Genomic DNA, 18,037 nt, shown 5'->3' on the forward strand with positions numbered 1-18,037 from the left:
CAGCGCTCTGTCACCCAACGCCAGCGTAGGAGGTCTCGCATCTGAATCCTGGCCTGGGTGACCCACGATCAACTTTATGCAATTCTTTGAAGAGGAAAGTAGAGAAGATGATTTTTTTCTGCAACAGAAGACTTTCCACAGATGGTTTTCTTCCACAAAATAAATGTAATTCTAAAGCGGTGAAGAGCTCTCAAGATGGCTTTCGAGTTTTGCGGTGACCACGTTAGTTTGGGAAAGAGTTAAGATGGAAATGAAACGGTGGGGCCAGCTGACTTACCTCCCAGCTCACAAGCACCCGCGCGTCGGAGAGGAAGGAGAGGGAAGGTGCTCTGCACTGCCCGGGCGGTCCCGCTGCCGTGGTCACTTCTGTAGCTTCCGAATACGGCCCGTACTAGAGGGGAACAAGGTGTCTGGGTGTTAATATCTAAGCCTCCACCCACCTCGCGTTCCTCAAAGGCTTTCCAAGAACAGCACGCCAACTTTTTCAATGCAATGAACTGTCTCAAAGACAGACTTCCATCACTCGGCACCGAATATCAGAGTTCTGCGCGAGACCACGTAAATTATTGCCAAGTTAAAATGCCAGGTAAGCTCGGGTAAGAGCAGACGGCACGTACACCCTCCTGCGCGGCCGTGAGCGCCCGTGAAAGCACAAACCACCTCCAATTTACCCAAAAGTGAGAACGTTCACTCAGCAACGGAGTCAGTGAGCAACAGTTTGTGTCCCTCTACCTTACCTTAAAGTAAAGCATTCACATCTGTGCCACAGCCCGGCATAACTCACGGATATAAGGAGGAGCACAGCAACAGTAAAGCACATATTGGAGTCCAAATCCAGCTTGTTTTATATAAAATGCCTGCCACGTTAATTATAAGCGTGGGATGGAGCCCAGCCTGGGTTCAACGTGCCGGGGCACGCTGCACACACGCCGTGCCAGGCTTAGCTCCACGGGCAGCTGAGCCAACAGCTCACGCAACTTCCGAGCCCTCGGTAGGAGAATAATTTAAAGGCACATTAGGAAAAGACAAGAACAAATCTCGAGAGTCTGAAAAACCGGCTTCAGCCAGCAGCGCGAGGGCAGGAGAGCAATAACGGGGGAAAAAGCCTTTCTGAGGCCAGTTGAGCGGGATAATGAAGTTTGTTCAGTACAACCCCAAGCTAATTAGAAATCATTCTCCAGAACAAAGGAACTTCGCTGGAAGCAATTAGAGGAAAAACACTGATATTTACTTATTTTGGAATGCAATACCAGCAAGTATGGAAAAAAAAAAAAAAAAAGAGCCACTCCAAAGGCTGAACGCCACTGAAATGAAGCAGCCCAGGAAACCCCTCAACAGACGTGTGTCAGTCTCTGAGCTATGGAGAAAGGCTAACGCCGATCGCTTTGTCCGAATTACAAAGAACGCACCCTTCAAACAGTCTCATTTATTGACTTCTGCTGTTTTCTTTACCTAACGGGAGGAAGAAAGGCGTTTGCATCTGGTGAAGAACACCTCCCCATTTTGTATCTGGTGAAAAAAAAAACCAAAAACAAAACAAGCAAACCAAACCTGGCCCCCTCATTTAACAACGGTGGGACTAGAAGCGCTTTGCAATTTTAAACACTGTTTTGCCAAAAAAAAGAAGAAAAAAGAAAAAAGAGAGCGGGGAAAAAAAAAAAGGACAAGGTATCTTATATCCAAAGCTACCATGTAGGCAACTGCTTTCATTCCAGCAGGCAAATCCAGTCTCTCCACGTGTATTTAACTGATTTTTCACAAAAATAAAATAGTGGATATTTTAAAGACAAAACAGCTCAACAGACTCGCATATTTTTCTAATACCTGAGTTAAGTTTTACGGGAACTTCTCCCTGTGAGTAACTTTAAACCTTCACGTTATGTTTGTCATCAAGATTTCCTGGGAACAAACACATCAATATTCACCTACTGTTGCTGGGACTGCCTTTATTAAAAAAAAAGAAAAAAAAAAAACAAAAAACTTGGAAAGGGGCAAGTGGAAACAACCCAAAGCTCACAGAATCAACAGGATCTTTCAGCAGATCTCCAGGACATCAGATAGAATTTCTGATGTATTTGGGAAGGCACGTTTCCAAGGAAATCTTATAATAAAAAAAAAATAATCATCAAATCTATAAAGCATGTTTTTTTTTTTTTCAAATTTAAACAAAAAAAAAATCATTAAGAATGCAAGCTTTCGCCAAAATATATCAGTACCTGAGTGAAAATTCAGTAACTGTTTTTGCATAGTTTTAAAACAAAAAGAACACGTGTGGTGGAAGGGGAATAAAGCGATTCCTCCTTGGAAGCAGGTAGGACTCTTAGCAGGGATTCTGCACATTTTGGTGCAGCTGATGTTGTCCAGTTGAATCACCTCAGTCCCTGAAATCCCCTTCCAAAAAGAGTACCAGATTCAAAACTGCAAGCTCTTCCTCCAAAGTTCCTTTAAACATTTCTCACTTTTGCCCATCTCCACCTTTCCGAGCACCGGCACTATCACAACCCGCTCTGCAGAAGGGCCGGTCCCGGGCACGGCACCACCTCCACGGAGACGAAGCCAGAACGCTCCCCGGCCCGCGGCACGTACCCCCCCGTCGTTCAAAGCTCGCACTCGGAACCGATATGTGGCTCCAGGAAGAAGGTTGCTGACGGTGCACTCCAGATCAGGCCCATGATACACTTCAGAAACAACTTCTTCGGGTTCTGTCATTTCCACGCTGTACTCCGAGACGGGACAGCCACTTTCTGATGGAGGCACATCTATAAAGAAATCATACAATTCATTAATAACGTAAGGAACAAATGCCAGGAAGATTAATTTTTTGCTTCACATACCGCAGATATATGTATACATATACACCCACAGGCACAATCAGCAACGATTCAGCCTGGAGAAGAGAAGGCTCCAGGGAGACCTTAGAGCCCCTTCCAGTCCCTAAAGGGGCTCCAGGAAGGATGGGGAGGGACTCTGGATCAGGGAGGGGAGCCACAGGACGAGAGGGAATGGTCTTAAACTGAAAGAGGGGAGATTTAGATGAGATATCAGGAAGAAATTCTTGGCCGTGAGGGCGGTGAGCCCCTGGCCCAGGTTGCCCAGAGAAGCTGTGGCTGCCCCATCCCTGGAGGGGTTCAAGGCCAGGCTGGACGGGGCTTGGAGCAACCTGGGCTGGTGGGAGGTGTCCCTGCCCAGGGCAGGGGGTGGCACTGGGTGGGCTTTTAAGGTCCCTTCTATCCCAAACCATTCCATGATTTTCCTCTTCAATAGATGCCTTACCTTCAATATCTCACCCATGTACATAACTGACATTTATAAAGCAAATAAATACCATAAGGTACAGTCTTCCAGGAAACAACATGGTATATTGGATCCAAGGGTGAATTTTTATACTGGTTTTGAGATCTATTTGTCAGTTAGAAATGGTACTGCCCTTAGCCCTAAACCTTCCCCAGGTCAGACCGTCACATGCGAGAGCAGCAGCTCCCCCAGGGCAATAATCTTTCACCCTGGGAAGTTGCGTTTGATGCCAGGAGGTGCCCAGCTACTTTTTAAGCAGGAGACAGTAGCTACCATCCTCTCCTGAGGAAGAAAAAAAGCTTCTTGGTTTATTTCCCCCAATATTAAAGGTGGTGTCACGTGCAAAAAAAAAAATTGGTCAGTGAGGGGGGAGAGAGAAAAGGTACAGAAAGCTGCACAAAGACTGGGACCGGGGCTGAATACGCTCTTTCTGGGGCAGAGAGAAATGAGGAGGCACACGGCGGCTGGCTACGGTTGGACACAGGCTGAGGTGGGTCATGTACTCTCCAAAGCTACTACTTATACATGGGATTTCTGGCAAAGCCTCATTAACACCCAATAAAAATACACACAACTGCCCTCCTCCAACGTTATTAGTCACACCGCTAATATTTATGAGATTCCGCATCTCTGTACGACGATCGAAACCCTGCGCTTCACTTGGAACAACAACTTTTTGGGAAACTGAATTTGTCGTCTGTGCCTGTATCTGTTTTATTGTGGGCACCTTTTTCCCCATGAAAACAACATATTTGATAATATTTACATGCTGTATTTACAAGCCTGTGCCACAGAATCAACCCGTCTGGGGTTCTGTAAAGCAGTGCTCCGCTGTAACGTACAGTCTTCCACAAACAACATGGTACCTTGGATGCAGTACTGGCTTTGAGATATATTTGTCAGTTAGAAATGGTACTGCTCTAGAATCTACCTTAATGAATGACACCACAAAGACTTTTGGATGCCGCAAGATTATCGTAGTAAAGAAAAAAATCTCTTGGATATCGGCATGTACCTTGTATTCTGAAAAAGGTGCATTTTTGGACAGTTTAGTGTCATGTCCACGGTCCACGTCCTTTGCAAAATTACAGGTGTCCAACAGATTGTGCGTGTTAGACTGTGCAGCGGGGTTTAAATACCAGCCAAAACGCTCAGTGAGTTCTGACGCGAATTTCTGAGAGGAGTCTTATATTAGAAGCACCAAACGCTTCTGCTAAGTCAATACTGCAGAGGAATAAAAGAGATCCTGCATCACGTGGTGTTTTTGTGGTAAAAGGGTGGATGTTCTAATACAGCTGATAGCTTCTAGTCCTGAGATGGAGACAGGTCCTAACTAACACTGAGGGGGGGAGCACAGTTTAGCAACTAGTCATGAAGATAAACGCCATTCGGTAGCGCCCTGCTCCACTGGCTTACCCCATTGCAGCTGGATTTCTTTGTGCTTCGGCTTCCCCAAAACTCTCGGTGGCCGGCAGTGACCCGGTGCAACGCTCAGCGTACGGACAGGTAAACTTTCAGAACACTGGAAGAGAAGAGGAGCCGACGTTAGCTCTCCATCACCGCCCACAAAGCGAGGCATGGCTAGAAAGTGCCACAAGAAATTGTTTTCTGCAACCAACACTTAATAAAAATCAAAATAAACGATAAAGAATAGGAGATGCTATTAAGCATGTTATTTACCAATGCAATTAAAAGTTCTTTCATTAGCATACCCAAAACTGTAGCACAGGAAATGCTGATTGCTAATTTTGTGGGGCTTTTTATTTTCATTTGCCTTGTTTTTAAAATAATAGCAAGGCCTAAAGTACTCGATTATTTAAAAAAAAATAATTGAAGTAGGAGAAGTAAAAGCGTAGGTACTGAAATGATTTTAAATCAAAGAAGGGAATGACAAGAATCAGCGGCTGGAAAAAGGAAGCCAAAAATTCAAAGAATTCAGCCACGTGAAAGGTAATTAATTGTTACAACAAACTACTCCTACTGCACCTTCGCTCACCAGCCTCGGTCACTACAGGCTCATGTACATGAGAGTCCGTGGCCTTTCTCGAGCAAGGGGCCAGAGGAGACAAACACAATGGTCTTCTCTAGTGTAAGTATAAATACCTACAGATTGGTTTTCAGGAAACAAAATCTCACTAAATTACAATTTCCCTGAAAAAGCCCTATCGGGTACACACAGAAGTCTTCCAAAATTCAGCAACTCGCGACATAAGATTAGCTGCGATCGGCGTAGCTTTACCGCGCCACGGGAAAAATACCCGCCTTCTTTTGGCAGCAGAAATAGCAGATAAATCTCTGAAAAATATAAACCCGACAGTCCTTGTTGTTAAATAACACTCACCTGACTGTGTCCGCCAGTGCTGATACAGCAGGCCCGGAGTTTATACAAAGTGCCTGGTTTCAAGTGAGTACAGGTATATTCTGTAGCCGATCCACTATATGCCACTTCCCATTGATTTGCTAAAAAATGAGATGTAGCCGAGTTTAGAGAAGTAGAATGCAACAACTTTACTAGGGGCTAGGAGGAAAGAAAATCCTTAATGCGGTCCTCCACAAATGATGTATTTCAGGTGAGTTGTTAATATTATTGAATATTATTAGTATTATAATAATAGTATTATAATAATACTAATAATAGTATTATTATAATAGTATTATATTATAATATTAGTCGTGAATATTATTCCTGCTTAAAGAAATACATAGACACATATACGAATATATAGACTTACAAATATAACTATTTCTAAAACGTATTAAAAATATAAAATGAAACAGTGCGTTCAGCCATATAACCTAAAATTCCACCAGTATTAGAGAAAAAGAGCATACTTTAAAAAGAAAACACAACGAAAACTCACCTAAACCCAACCCAAACCCTCCCAGGAACTCTGCAAGTACGTAAGTGGGTTGCAATCGTACGTACAGCATTAGTGCATTAATGATAATAACAATAATAGCCCAAAGGGTCGGTACTTCTTTATAGCAGCCGTAACGGACACCTTGTTTCAAGTTTACCTTCCGGACTTCCTTGAGAAATCTCTAATAGATACTTCAGGATTTCCGAACCACCGTTATCCTGTGGAGGATCTGCAAAAATAAGGCAAGTTGTCAGTAAATCAAGGTGAGGAGTGAAACGCTGAGATTACAGAACCTGATTCTGATTCCGCTCCTTCTCCTCCACAAGCTCCCCCGCGCTAACCACACCCTGGAATTTACTGCAGAAGCGGGGAGCAGGCGTTAGCTTTCAGCACGAGTCAGAATAAGGCAGCCGGGAAATGATGCTACAAACAAAACGCGTGGAAAAAGCATTGAAAGAGATGCAGCGCGGAGCCTCGCCCCATCGATAAAGGAAGCAGCTGGAATGATGGACGGGAAATGGAAGGTGAAAAGCCCGAAGATGCACTTGAGTGCAAATTAGACAATGAAGAGAAGCAACATTTTCGATTCTGAAAACATAAGTGCCTCCACACATCTTTTAAAATATTTTAAAAAAAATTAAGCTGTCAAGCCCTCCAAACACGTTCAACTTTGGACTGAGAAGCAGTGTGAAAAAAAAAAACCAAAACAAACAAACAAACAAAAAAATCTAAGTTCTAATACACATTTACGTAATTTGATTTGAGTTTATTGTGACCCAAAAAAGCTCTGCTGTGACAAACTGCGGCGGCTTACCCCATTTCACACTAAAGCCGTGAGATGTTATTGGCCCCTTAATAACGGGTCTGGTGGGAGGTCCTGGCCTGTCCGGGCTCGTCGTACAGACCAGCACTTCGCTGGGAGAACTCTTTCCTTCCACGTTAGAAGCAAACAGCTGAAACAAAACCACAACAAGTTTAGCGTTGTTCACTCCAACTGCTTTTCCTGACGGTTCTGCGTGAGACTTCTTTTAGTCGTTGCACAAATATCATTAAACCGGAAAGAACGTCACATCCCAACAAAGCGTGAGGGATTCTAATCACAGATATTAGATTGTTTCTTTACAAAACACATTGACTCTTCCCCTCCCTCCACTAGCAATAGATCATGACATGTTTAAGGTAAGAGCACTGCCGGTTTTCCCTTTAAAAAAAGAAATTCACATGGCAACTTGCAGTTATTTACTCATAAAAGATGAAAACGATGACAACAGCTATGCTATTTTTGTTTTGGAGGTATTTCAAACTGCTATTTAAAACGAATTAATTCAGAGCATCAGTAATCACACAATTAAAAGCTTAAGCAGTATGAAATGCAAAAGAAGAAATGCATCATCTACAGCCGCTGAAACGAGCGGGATGCGCACAAAATAAACTTTCTCAGCCAAATCCTTGGTCTCCACTCAAGAAAGCCTTCTGCTGACCTGGGGGAGAAGGTTGCTAAGCTGAGAGAAGACGTGAGGACCTGGCCAGGAGACTGAGCAGATCAGGACCGTGCAAGAAACCCCAAACGGTCCAGTGTTTCGTGGCTGCTGAGAGCTGTATTACCTCACGCTAGCCTCTGGGACAGAGGTCTGCTGCCAGAGAAGTGAGTAATAAAATATGTATTATAATTGCTAATTGTAAATATAAGCTAGCAGGAACTTTTCCACTTGGGAAGCTCTGTTATTCTCAGGAGCACTCATTTCTATCCTCTCTTCTAACACAGGCGTCTGAGGAAAACAATTTGTACTTTTTAAGGCCAAAAAAAGTAATCTGAGGTTCTCTAGCTCATACGCTTGCTTTAAACAAGTCACTAAAGCCAGTATCAACTCCTGTGTATCATCTCTTGGTTCTTCGCTGACTGTCCTCCCATTAAGACACCTTGCCATGAACACCAGATACACGGGCTCGACAAATACCCCAGTAACAGCTCTAGGGGGTCAGTGTGAGCTACAAATGTCATGCAACATTTATAAATCAGAGAATCATGGAATGGTTTGGGTTGGAAGGGACCTTAAAAGATCACCTAGTTCCACCCCCCTGCCCTAGGCAGGGACACCTCCCACCAGCCCAGGTTGCTCCAAGCCCCGTCCAGCCTGGCCTTGAACCCCTCCAGGGATGGGGCAGCCACAGCTTCTCTGGGCAACCTGGGCCAGGGGCTCACCACCCTCACACCAAAGAATTTCTTCCTGATATCTCATCTAAACTTACCCTCTTTCAGTTCAAAACCGTTACCCTGTGTCCTATCATTACACTCCCTGATCCAGAGTCCCTCCCCATCCTTCCTGGAGCCCCTTTAGGGACTGGAAGGGGCTCTAAGGTCTCCCCGGAGCCTTCTCTTCTCCAGGCTGAACACCCCTAACCCTCTCAGCCTGTCCTCACAGCAGAGGGGCTCCACCCTTCTGACCACCTTCGTGGCTCTTGGCTGGACCCATTCCAACAGGCCCACGTCCTTCTTGTGCTCCTATTTGTACAGCTACAGATTGCACTGGCCTGGCAGGAACTGAAAAGTCATATTAAATTGATTGTTCAAGTAGGGTCTTCAACACTTTTGCAGAGCCACGGCTTCCCCAACCTGGAGTTCCCCATCCTCTCACTAGGAATAAAAAAAATAAAACTTTATTTGCTTCCAGGCCACTGACAAAATTATGAAATAGCATACACCAGCACTGCTTTTTGTGGAACCTCACTAGAAGCAGCCACTGGTGATTCCCTTCTACACTGACACGTCAAACGCTTCAGAGAACGAGATTCTGCACCTCGCTGTGTTGTGTTTGGCATCGTTGGCCCTTCTGCGCCAAACTCTCACTCAGTACCAAACAAAGGCCTCTACAACCACGTATTACACTACCATTGGCACTTTACTTAATCAACCTTTATTTCATCAAAAGCGTTAGCAGGATGTCTCCTCTGTAAGCACGCGTTGTCTGGCATGAATTAAATCCCCCCCCTTGTGCTTGATGGTTTCAGTAGCAGCGAGCTGGATGTCTGAATTGTCCGATTGCAAAAAGAGTTCAGAGCATCTCTTTTGGGGGATCTGTATTTAGGAGCACCCAGAGAGCAGGAGATACCAACACCTGCTAAAAACACAGCTCCAAAGCCAGCCACGTGTACGTTTGAGATGGGAAAATCTTCAATTTCTGCCTGTCGGGCCCCTGAGCTGGGGAAGGAACCCGTGCTTGCTGGGCTCCTCACAGCGTCCGCTGCATCGTGTAGAAGCGAGGTGGGGTTTGTGACCACGGATCAGGTTTTTGGGGAGCAACGCAGGTGACTACAGCCACCTCAGGCTCTCAGCCACACTTCTACAAGACCGTACCTAACAGCTCACAGCACCAAGAACCATGCCTGTTTCAAAAAGGCTGAGCAATGAGCATCTTCTGTACTAAAAGTAAAAATACAACTTTGGTTTAATCTATTAGGTCTTACTATAAAATAAATTCGTGTTTGATAGCTTGATTTTGCAGGTAGTACTAAACGTTCCCCACAGTGCCTAGAAAAAAGCCCAAGACAGAAAATAGTATGCAATGATGAGAGAAAAAAAGATTTTTACCCTGAATTTATACTGCGTGCTTCTTCTGAGATTCTTCACAGTACAGGCTTGCTCCTCTCCAGTGTACTTTGGGTGAAACACGCTATCCTAGAAAAAACAAAGCCAAACAAATTCCCGTAACTGAGGAGTCTGAGGAATTGCTCTCTGTATTATAGTCTGTAGCTAGAACACGTTATAGCAAAGGGGCTTTACAGTCAAGTGCTTTTTTTTTTAATTATTATTATTGCTTTTAACCTGCAAGGTCACAATAATTTTCTTTCTAGGATGATGGTGCAACTGACCTGAATAATATAATTTTGCTGTAAAAATAGGCCCAAAACCAACCGTGACGGTTTAAGACACGTAAGAGAAAGAGAAGTGGCAGAGGGCAAGCACACCACGCAGGCTGAGCTGGGGAGGGACAAGCTGCCCGAGACCTTACAGACTCCTGTGAAGCTTTGTAAAGGAATCACGGATGACAGCACGGATTTTTAGCTAAGGATTCACAATTCTGCTGCGGAGCAGAACAAACCACACAGCTCCACCCTGCCCAATGCCCAGTACTCCTAAAAACCCCTCCAACCCGCAATCTTCTCGCTGATCTTGAATTAATAAATGAAAACGCAATCTAAGTTACTTTATAGTAACACAGTACTTACGTTATCCTCTTCCTGAATTTCCAGGGTGTAGGAAATCACTTCCTCTGGTGTACATCCTTCCACTTTATTCCACTGCAACGCGATCCACGTCACGCCAGCTCGAACGAGCCTTGGCGCAGAAGGGGTCTGAGGAATGTTACCCGCAGTGTAGCACACCACCTCCTGGCTGTACCCACTGCACAGGGATGGAGAAGGCGAGAGAGGAATATTAAAAAAAAAATAAAAAATTAAAACTAAAAACCCCAAACCTCAGTGTATTCAGAGAAATATTTCACGTTTTCAAAAAAACTGACAATGTTTGAGCAACCCGGTCTAGTGGGAGGTGTCCCTGCTCCAGGCAGAGGGGTTGGAACTGGATGATCTTTAAGGTCCCTGAAAACCCAAACCATTCTATGGTTCTGTATTAAGATTTCCCAGGTAGAAAAGATGAACACCCAGTTAGGAAATGCCAGAACTAAGAACAGAAAAAGAAATGCAGGATTATGCGTGTCCTCACAGTCATTTTTACAGATCTCATCACAGTAATATTGGAAAATATTTGATTGCCTGAAAAATATTAACTTACTATGCACTGTGAGGTAGAGGAAAATCTCATTTAAAAAAAGGGAACTAAAACATTGGAAATAAAGCCTCAAGTTTTCAATTTTGAGATGCAGTTTCACCTTTCAAACTCAAAACACAACTTCTATTCAAGCTCAGCCTCTGGAAGCCACATGCTCCAGCAAATCTAGGCCCACTATTTCAGACCACCCTCCTCCAAAGAAAGCAGGGGAAATCTATCTGGCCATGCCCACACATGCTCTGCATCACGCAGGAGCTGTCTGGTGCAGGCACAGACACCTTCCAACCCTCCAGGCTGCTCCTTTCCAACTTTCCCTGCCCAAAGCTCCTTGCATTTGAAGCTGAGCATAATTCCCACAGCTCAGGTTGGAACCAGAGAGAATATCCATGGCAGAGGAGATCCATGCTCTCATCTTCCCTAAATCCCAGCACGCAATGCCTTGAAACGTATTAGGCAGTTGTGGCAAACAAATACAGGATGAGTTCTCTCAAGATTCCAGGCAGAATATATTGCTTTCAATGGAAATTTGAGAACAAAGTTTAAAATGGACAGATTTTGGTGAATTTTCAGGAGGACAACACCAGAACTCTCAACTGAAGGTAACGTTCTTGCAATTTTCAAATCTCTGTTTCCAAAGTGTAAACGTATTTTGTTCCTTAAAGTCACTGCATGAATTTGATACACACAAGCACCACATCTCCTTTTTCTGAGTCTTTCTCAAAAATAACATATTTCTTGAAATATTCTTGTAGTTAAAAAAATGCACCTATAACTAACACCTGAACAAGACAAAAATCATCTCAAATGGGAAGTCTGCAAGCATTACAACCAACCAAACTCATTTTGTGACACGAAGTGTTAGATGACGTTATCGTGTCATAATTTTGAGCGCTGTCTATAAAAATAAGCCGTGTGCTGTTGGTGCTCATCTCATAGATTAACACAGAGCAGCTGACCGTAACTATAATTCTTTGTCCACTCCCCATTCAATAGCTTGAGAAAAAAAAAAAAAAGAGAGAGAGAGAAGAACAACAAAAAAGGAGGGAGGGTTGAAGCATGCCCTAAGATATCTTAAAAATCTGGGATCTGGCAAAGAGAAGAGATTCCAAAACTGGGAACTTCGCATAAAACTGGCAGTCGCCTCCCTTTTACACTCAGCAGCTCCGGCTCAAGGCTCTCTCTCTCTAGTTCAGGTATTATTTCAATAAGGAGGGAATTAATCTTGCAAGAAGTCGGCAAAAGGGACTCCGCGCATACATGGACAGCCCCAGCATATCTCGGAGGGAGAATACAGGAACATGAATAAAAGTAATTTTTAAAAGATATGTATTACTAAGAGGTTTGTGTTTTGGAAGAGAGAATAATACAGCAATCTCTCGCAGCAAAACACATCATTATATACCACTAGTGTTTCTTTTTCCGGCCTTCTTGTAATAATGATTAGATCCTGTTTAGGTAAGAAGGACAATAAAGGGCTACAACAAGAGCACGGGATGTTTAGTTGCTTCACAGCTAAACTTTTCCCAGCCTACATTCCTTCTGTGAGCACAGAGCCCCTGCAGCACCATGGCTCTTTGGGCACGCTCATTTTAGCCCAGTGCTCCCTAGGAACTCCCAGAGGATTTCTAATTGCTCATCATCTTCAGCTGAGCGCATCTGTTCACGCGCAAAGAGAAGGAAAACTTGAAACCCGTCTTGCAGGGCAGTTGGGTAGACCTGTCCTCTCTCCCCCACCCCAGCAGCCAGCCCTGCTGAAGAAGGAAGGGACTGTGCTGCTGAGAGAAAAAGAAAAAAAAAAAAAAAAAAAAAGACAGAAGGGCTTTGCTTTAAACCAGAAATACAAATATATCAAGATTCCTTTCAAAAATCTGTAACTCAACTTCCTCTTGCTTGTTTTTCTTGGTTCACAGAGGTCCCTAGTGGGAATTTTACATAACAGATGTAGTCTTTTTGTATTAGGAATAGACCACAAAACACCATTTAACACCTCAAAAGGAGCCTATCTCCTTAGGTTAGCCTCATCCCCCTGAAGGTGCACAGCGATTCCCTGGGAGCTGAATGATACCACCAGGAAAGGTGCGACTTACTCTAAAGCATTAATAATAGCGCAGATGTCAGATATTTAAATCAAAACCATAAAGGAAACAAGAAAACACACACACATAACCCCAGAAATTCCACTTTATGCTGTCAATTTTTCAACTAACTCTTTTTTCTCGAGAGAGAGAGCACCTTGGGATAACTTACCTAGTACCGATGTCATTCTGAGCTGCTAATCGGAAGGTGTAACCCAAAGCCGGACAAAGCTTAGTCAACTTGCAATGCTTCTGGCTTCCAAAGTAACATTCTCTGAAACCACTGTTCCTCTTTCCCTAGAAAGAGAGCAATCTGTAATCGGATAGCTATGAAACAAAACCACACCGTGCCGATTAAAAAAAAAAAAAAAAAAAAAAAAAAGAGTTGTTAAATGATATTAGAATTAGATGTTTTCACACAGGCACTGCGCAAAGCATGCAAAGAGCACTGACAGCATCGCTACGCTACCGAAAATAATACAGATCAACACCCTCACTCTGCTGTCAGATTCCTCCTCTTTTCAGATTCTTATCTTCCCGAGATGCAGCTGCAGTTTGTGTCATTCTGTTTGAAATGCAATTTACCCTACTCACCAACAAACAAGCGTGCAAATTAAGGGTGAAATTCATCTCTGAATCGACCGGGTCACGGGAAAGTTATAACCAGCGTTTCTTGCTGGCGCTACCCGAGCTCTGCACCTCGAATCCCCCATAACCCTGCTTGGTCCTTCGGAAGGACGCCGTATCCCACAAGAGGGCTCTCGCTGCCCGCCAGCCGGCCACCGTCACCGCCAGCCCCGCCACCCGAGAGGGACAAGCCTCCTGTGACCCTCTGCTCAGCCCCGAGCCCTCGAGGGCAAAATAGATCTACGCATCACGGAGAGGTATTTAACATGCCAGGTTCTGTACCCATCCCGTATCTCAGAGCACGCGGCACGTTATGAGCAAAGAGGATTTGCTGGAAAGCGTGTGACTTGGTTAAGAAACCTGGATGCCAGAAGTATGGTTTATGGGAGCTTCACGTCAACGTGACCTGGAGCGATGGTGAGCCCTGACAGCGCCAAGACGGCGCAGCAGCAAGAGAGGGCATCGAGACATGGCAGGGGGGGTTGGAACAAGATGGTCTTTAAGGTCCCTTCCAACACAAACCACTCTATGATTCTCCGACACCTCAACCTCTCAAGTCCTTCCTCACGTACATCAAACGCAAACCAGCATGGCTGAGGGCAGGGACATTCAGAAGCTCTCTCCCTTCCCACCACCTTTAAAAAAAACCCCAAAAACCTTTTCAATCCAACCCGCCTTGGTATGCCCAAGGGTAAAACCACAGCTGAGCTTTTCATAGGACAGAGCACCAAGACAATAAAGAATAACCAGCTTCATCGTACACCACACATGGGAAATGGTCACTTTGAAATCTTTCAGGAGAAAGGGCCTGGACTGCTCAATTCTACATAAATAGTATCTATTTGAGCTGTACCAGTTTAAAGGCGTTTCAGTTTCAATACCTGAATGCAAAATTAATGGACAATAACATTATAAAGCTCCTCAAAGTGGGGCACTTTATGAAGTACCCCATGAGCACACCCGTGTGCTCAAACCGGTGCAGGATTACACCCATCTCTGCAGCTTCTTCTGGTGCAAGAGCTCTGCATCATAGCTCTGCTACGCCGTTTATTATTTTTGGCACCTGTCTCTACCGTTTTTTTGTTTTTATTTTATCTCGGTAAAATTAACATCTGCCCATAGACAAGAGTACTTTTTTCACCTGATGTACACCAGCTTGACAGAAGACACGATGGTTCTACACCTAAGCAGAGTATCGGGAAAATGATTTATACGGGTGTCCCTCCCTGCGGCCAAGAGCCTCCCCTGCTGCTGCCTCCTTCAGCTCCGTTTCTCCTCCCAGGCACCGTTCTTCCCCCGTGCTCAATACATCACTTCATCACTGAAGATTTCAAAAATGCCCGAGCGGGACATACCTTTTTCCCTGGCCCGTTCTCCAGGCCCTATCAATTTCCACCTCTTTTCACCCAGCTTGCAACCCAGAAGGAAGAACTCCATAAAATGTTTGTTAGTGAATCTCCAAAATGTGTTTTATCAAGCTAGGAGCGCCCACGCAGACCTCCAGCACGGCACAACCATTTGGAGGCACCGCAGAGACATTCGGCACGCTGGCAAATGGCCATAACTCACTTTTATTTACACGGTGGGATCCTACACTTGTTCTAAAACTTGGTTTTATACACAGCCTTTGACCTCACCCACCCGCTCCAGCTGTATCATTCCTGTACGGCTCACGTAAACTAAAGCGTGGAATTGGAAGAGAATCATGAATCCTAAAGCAAAAGTCTCTTGTAAATGAGAAAACTTGTTCAGATCTAAAATGCCTAGATATAGTTATATGCTAAAACTCCTTTTGAACAAAAATAATAGGTCACCGTACTTCCCAGCTGAGCAATATCATATTTAAAATCCAGACTATACACAACCTCATTAATAATCCTATTTTTCAGTAAAATATCCATTCATCAGTGCAGGACTAAGAACAGATTTCCACCTCCCCCCCCCCCATGCAAACTCTCTTTTATAGGTTTAGATGCATTAAATTAATTTTTCTCTCACTCTTCAACGACTTCACTATTTGTAAACCATTTGAAAACATTTAATCTCTTTTTGTTTTCTGCTTAAGAATGTTTTGGTTTGTTGGGGGGTTTTTTGTTGTGGTTTTTTTTTTTTTATTGTTGTCGTTGTTGTTTGTTTTTTTTTTTTTAAATAATTTTGCTATGTTTTTTCTCCAAGAGAACAAAGTGCCCAAATGCTAAGCGTGTGATTGACAAACAGACGAGCAGTGATAGCTGTCACGGAAAATCTCCGCCGCATCACACAACGCCTGGCCCGAGAGCAACGGACCAAGGAAACGCCGATTTGCCAAACTGGTGGGTTAAAACTTTGCAAAGGTTGCCAAACATTTACGCTACCTTCAACTTTGTAACAGTACAAATTCTGATATTGTATATATTTTTCATCTAGAACTGGTGGTGTACATTCCCCAGACTCGCTCAGAGACCGACTGGTATTCAAATTACTCAGACTGGCTGGTATTTCGGATTCTATTGGCACTAATTGGAGAGGCTGGCCGATATTTCTAATTATCCTGGCATTAATAGCCTGGAAATTGTCTCTCCGCTCCTTCACCTCGCAAGATTTATGAAAGCACTAATGCTGGCATAATTATGGACGGGAACAACTGGCAGGCTGGTACTGGCTGCCACCCAAGAGCCTTACAGCTTTCCCAGAACCCTTCTCCCATTCTTTGTACGCTCGGCATCCAAGTTTTAATCCTTTCAATAACGTTTCGTAAGTTGCTTAAAATATACTGTATCCTTTCCGCAAATATTTCTAAATCCACAGATTTCAGAGGGAGAGCAGACAGACACCGTCTGACTTCTTCACTCGCCCTCCCGCGTTCCCTGTGATGCTCATCAGGGTCTGGCCAAGGAAACGAGAACAAGTCAGCTCCACAAATCCATTAGAATTTGCAAAATATGAGAATGCAGCATTTTAACGCTCTTTTTTTTTTTTTTTTAAAGAGTTTTGCCTATTTCAGCTATATTTCAAGGTACACACAAACTTAAAACAGGGTGCTTAAGTTTCTCCTGGAGATTGCATTTGAGACCAGGGGTTTGAGATTTTTAAATGGGGTTTGTTGACTGCGTTCCCTGCAGCAAACATAGTAAATAATCACGAAAGGAGGACGGGACCGGACCTTGCTGCAGAAGCTTGGACGGAAGGTGCCAGCATCAGCTCCGCGAGCAGGAGGCAAGATGGGAATCTGCTGGGGGCCACGCCAGCGCCAACTTCTGTGTTTGGCTCATGTTGGCAATAAAAAGCAACAGACTGATGTTCAATCTGACACGAAGCTGTGGAGCAAACTGTCAGCAATTACTCCAACACACCCCGACATCTCTGCAAAGCGTTTATTGCGCAAGCTTTTATACAAGGGACTGGATTTTCTATATCTACAAACATTTAGAAGACAGAACAGGACCTGCGAAACATCCCTAAAATACGGACAAAACCCAATTTTATCCAAGACTCTCCTGCATGTCTGGCAGGAGTGGTGTAGCCACAGAACCGACCTAGAGAGCAGGAAGGTGAACAAACGCAAACCCATGCACCATCCCCGTGTATCCGAATTCTGGTGGACCATCACTGAGATGCGCGGCCCAGATCATCAGCTAGTACAAACGAGCCCATCTCTGCTCGCCGCGAGAAGTTCAAAACTTTGTGGCAGAACAAAGTTATTTCCGTTTATCTCTATATAAACTTAATTATTAACTCTCCCATCACCAAATCACTAAAGAGTGTGGTATTTTATCTGCGTCTCTCTCGAGCAAATTAAAATGAGATGCTCACTGGATCCGAACTGAAGCTGCTTTTGAGTTATACGCAAAACTGTGACACACACCGCCCAAGAGGGATGTGCTTCTCTCTGGCTCAGGAACAGTCCTCCTCTTTCCCATCGGGAACGAATGGGATACTCTCGCTACCCATACGCACAAGACAAACATTTATTTACTACCACTTAATCACAGAACGATCATTTCACATCTAATTAGTAACAAAGGCCTGATTCTCACAGCAGCGCCAGCGGCATTCTGCAGCGCAGTTACAGTTTACTGACGCTGACGAATGCTGGCATCTGGAGAAAGCAGCACCTCCTTTACCGTGATGGTTTCTGTTTGGTGCATTTTTAACGCTATTTTGTCCAGTTAGCCTTTTGCTTACCCTGAATAATCCATCCCGGCGCAAGGTCATCAATTGACTAGTTCAGGTTTGTAAGTTCAAAGGGCTCAGGTTTGTAGAGTTCATGGAAAAAGAGCCAGAGGTGGAGTTGTCCTTAATTAGTAATTTTAACTGATTTTATTGCCAGACTTCTATTGCCAACCCTAGCACCTGAGGAGCAGGTGTGTTTGCATCCTACTGAATTTCAAAATGCCCAAGAAGAGGGGCTG

The 18,037-nt window shown here is 44.2% G+C and overlaps 1 protein-coding gene across 1 annotated transcript in view; it reads right to left on the reverse strand.

Moving 5' to 3' along the window:
• The window catches only part of FNDC3B (fibronectin type III domain containing 3B), a 213,803-nt gene that overhangs the window by 45,326 nt on the left and 150,440 nt on the right, over positions 1-18,037 (reverse strand). The window contains exons 12-20 of the mRNA XM_054204807.1: positions 13,192-13,316; positions 10,383-10,557; positions 9,745-9,831; positions 6,970-7,108; positions 6,313-6,384; positions 5,636-5,754; positions 4,711-4,816; positions 2,587-2,759; positions 278-391 (exon numbers count right to left, since the gene is read on the reverse strand). Of these exons, the coding sequence (XP_054060782.1) occupies positions 278-391; positions 2,587-2,759; positions 4,711-4,816; positions 5,636-5,754; positions 6,313-6,384; positions 6,970-7,108; positions 9,745-9,831; positions 10,383-10,557; positions 13,192-13,316 (1,110 nt within the window). The remainder of the gene's footprint in view (positions 1-277; positions 392-2,586; positions 2,760-4,710; positions 4,817-5,635; positions 5,755-6,312; positions 6,385-6,969; positions 7,109-9,744; positions 9,832-10,382; positions 10,558-13,191; positions 13,317-18,037) is intronic.

The sequence above is a fragment of the Rissa tridactyla genome, chromosome 6, assembly GCF_028500815.1.
Source record: "Rissa tridactyla isolate bRisTri1 chromosome 6, bRisTri1.patW.cur.20221130, whole genome shotgun sequence".
Classification (NCBI taxonomy): Eukaryota; Metazoa; Chordata; class Aves; order Charadriiformes; family Laridae; genus Rissa; species Rissa tridactyla.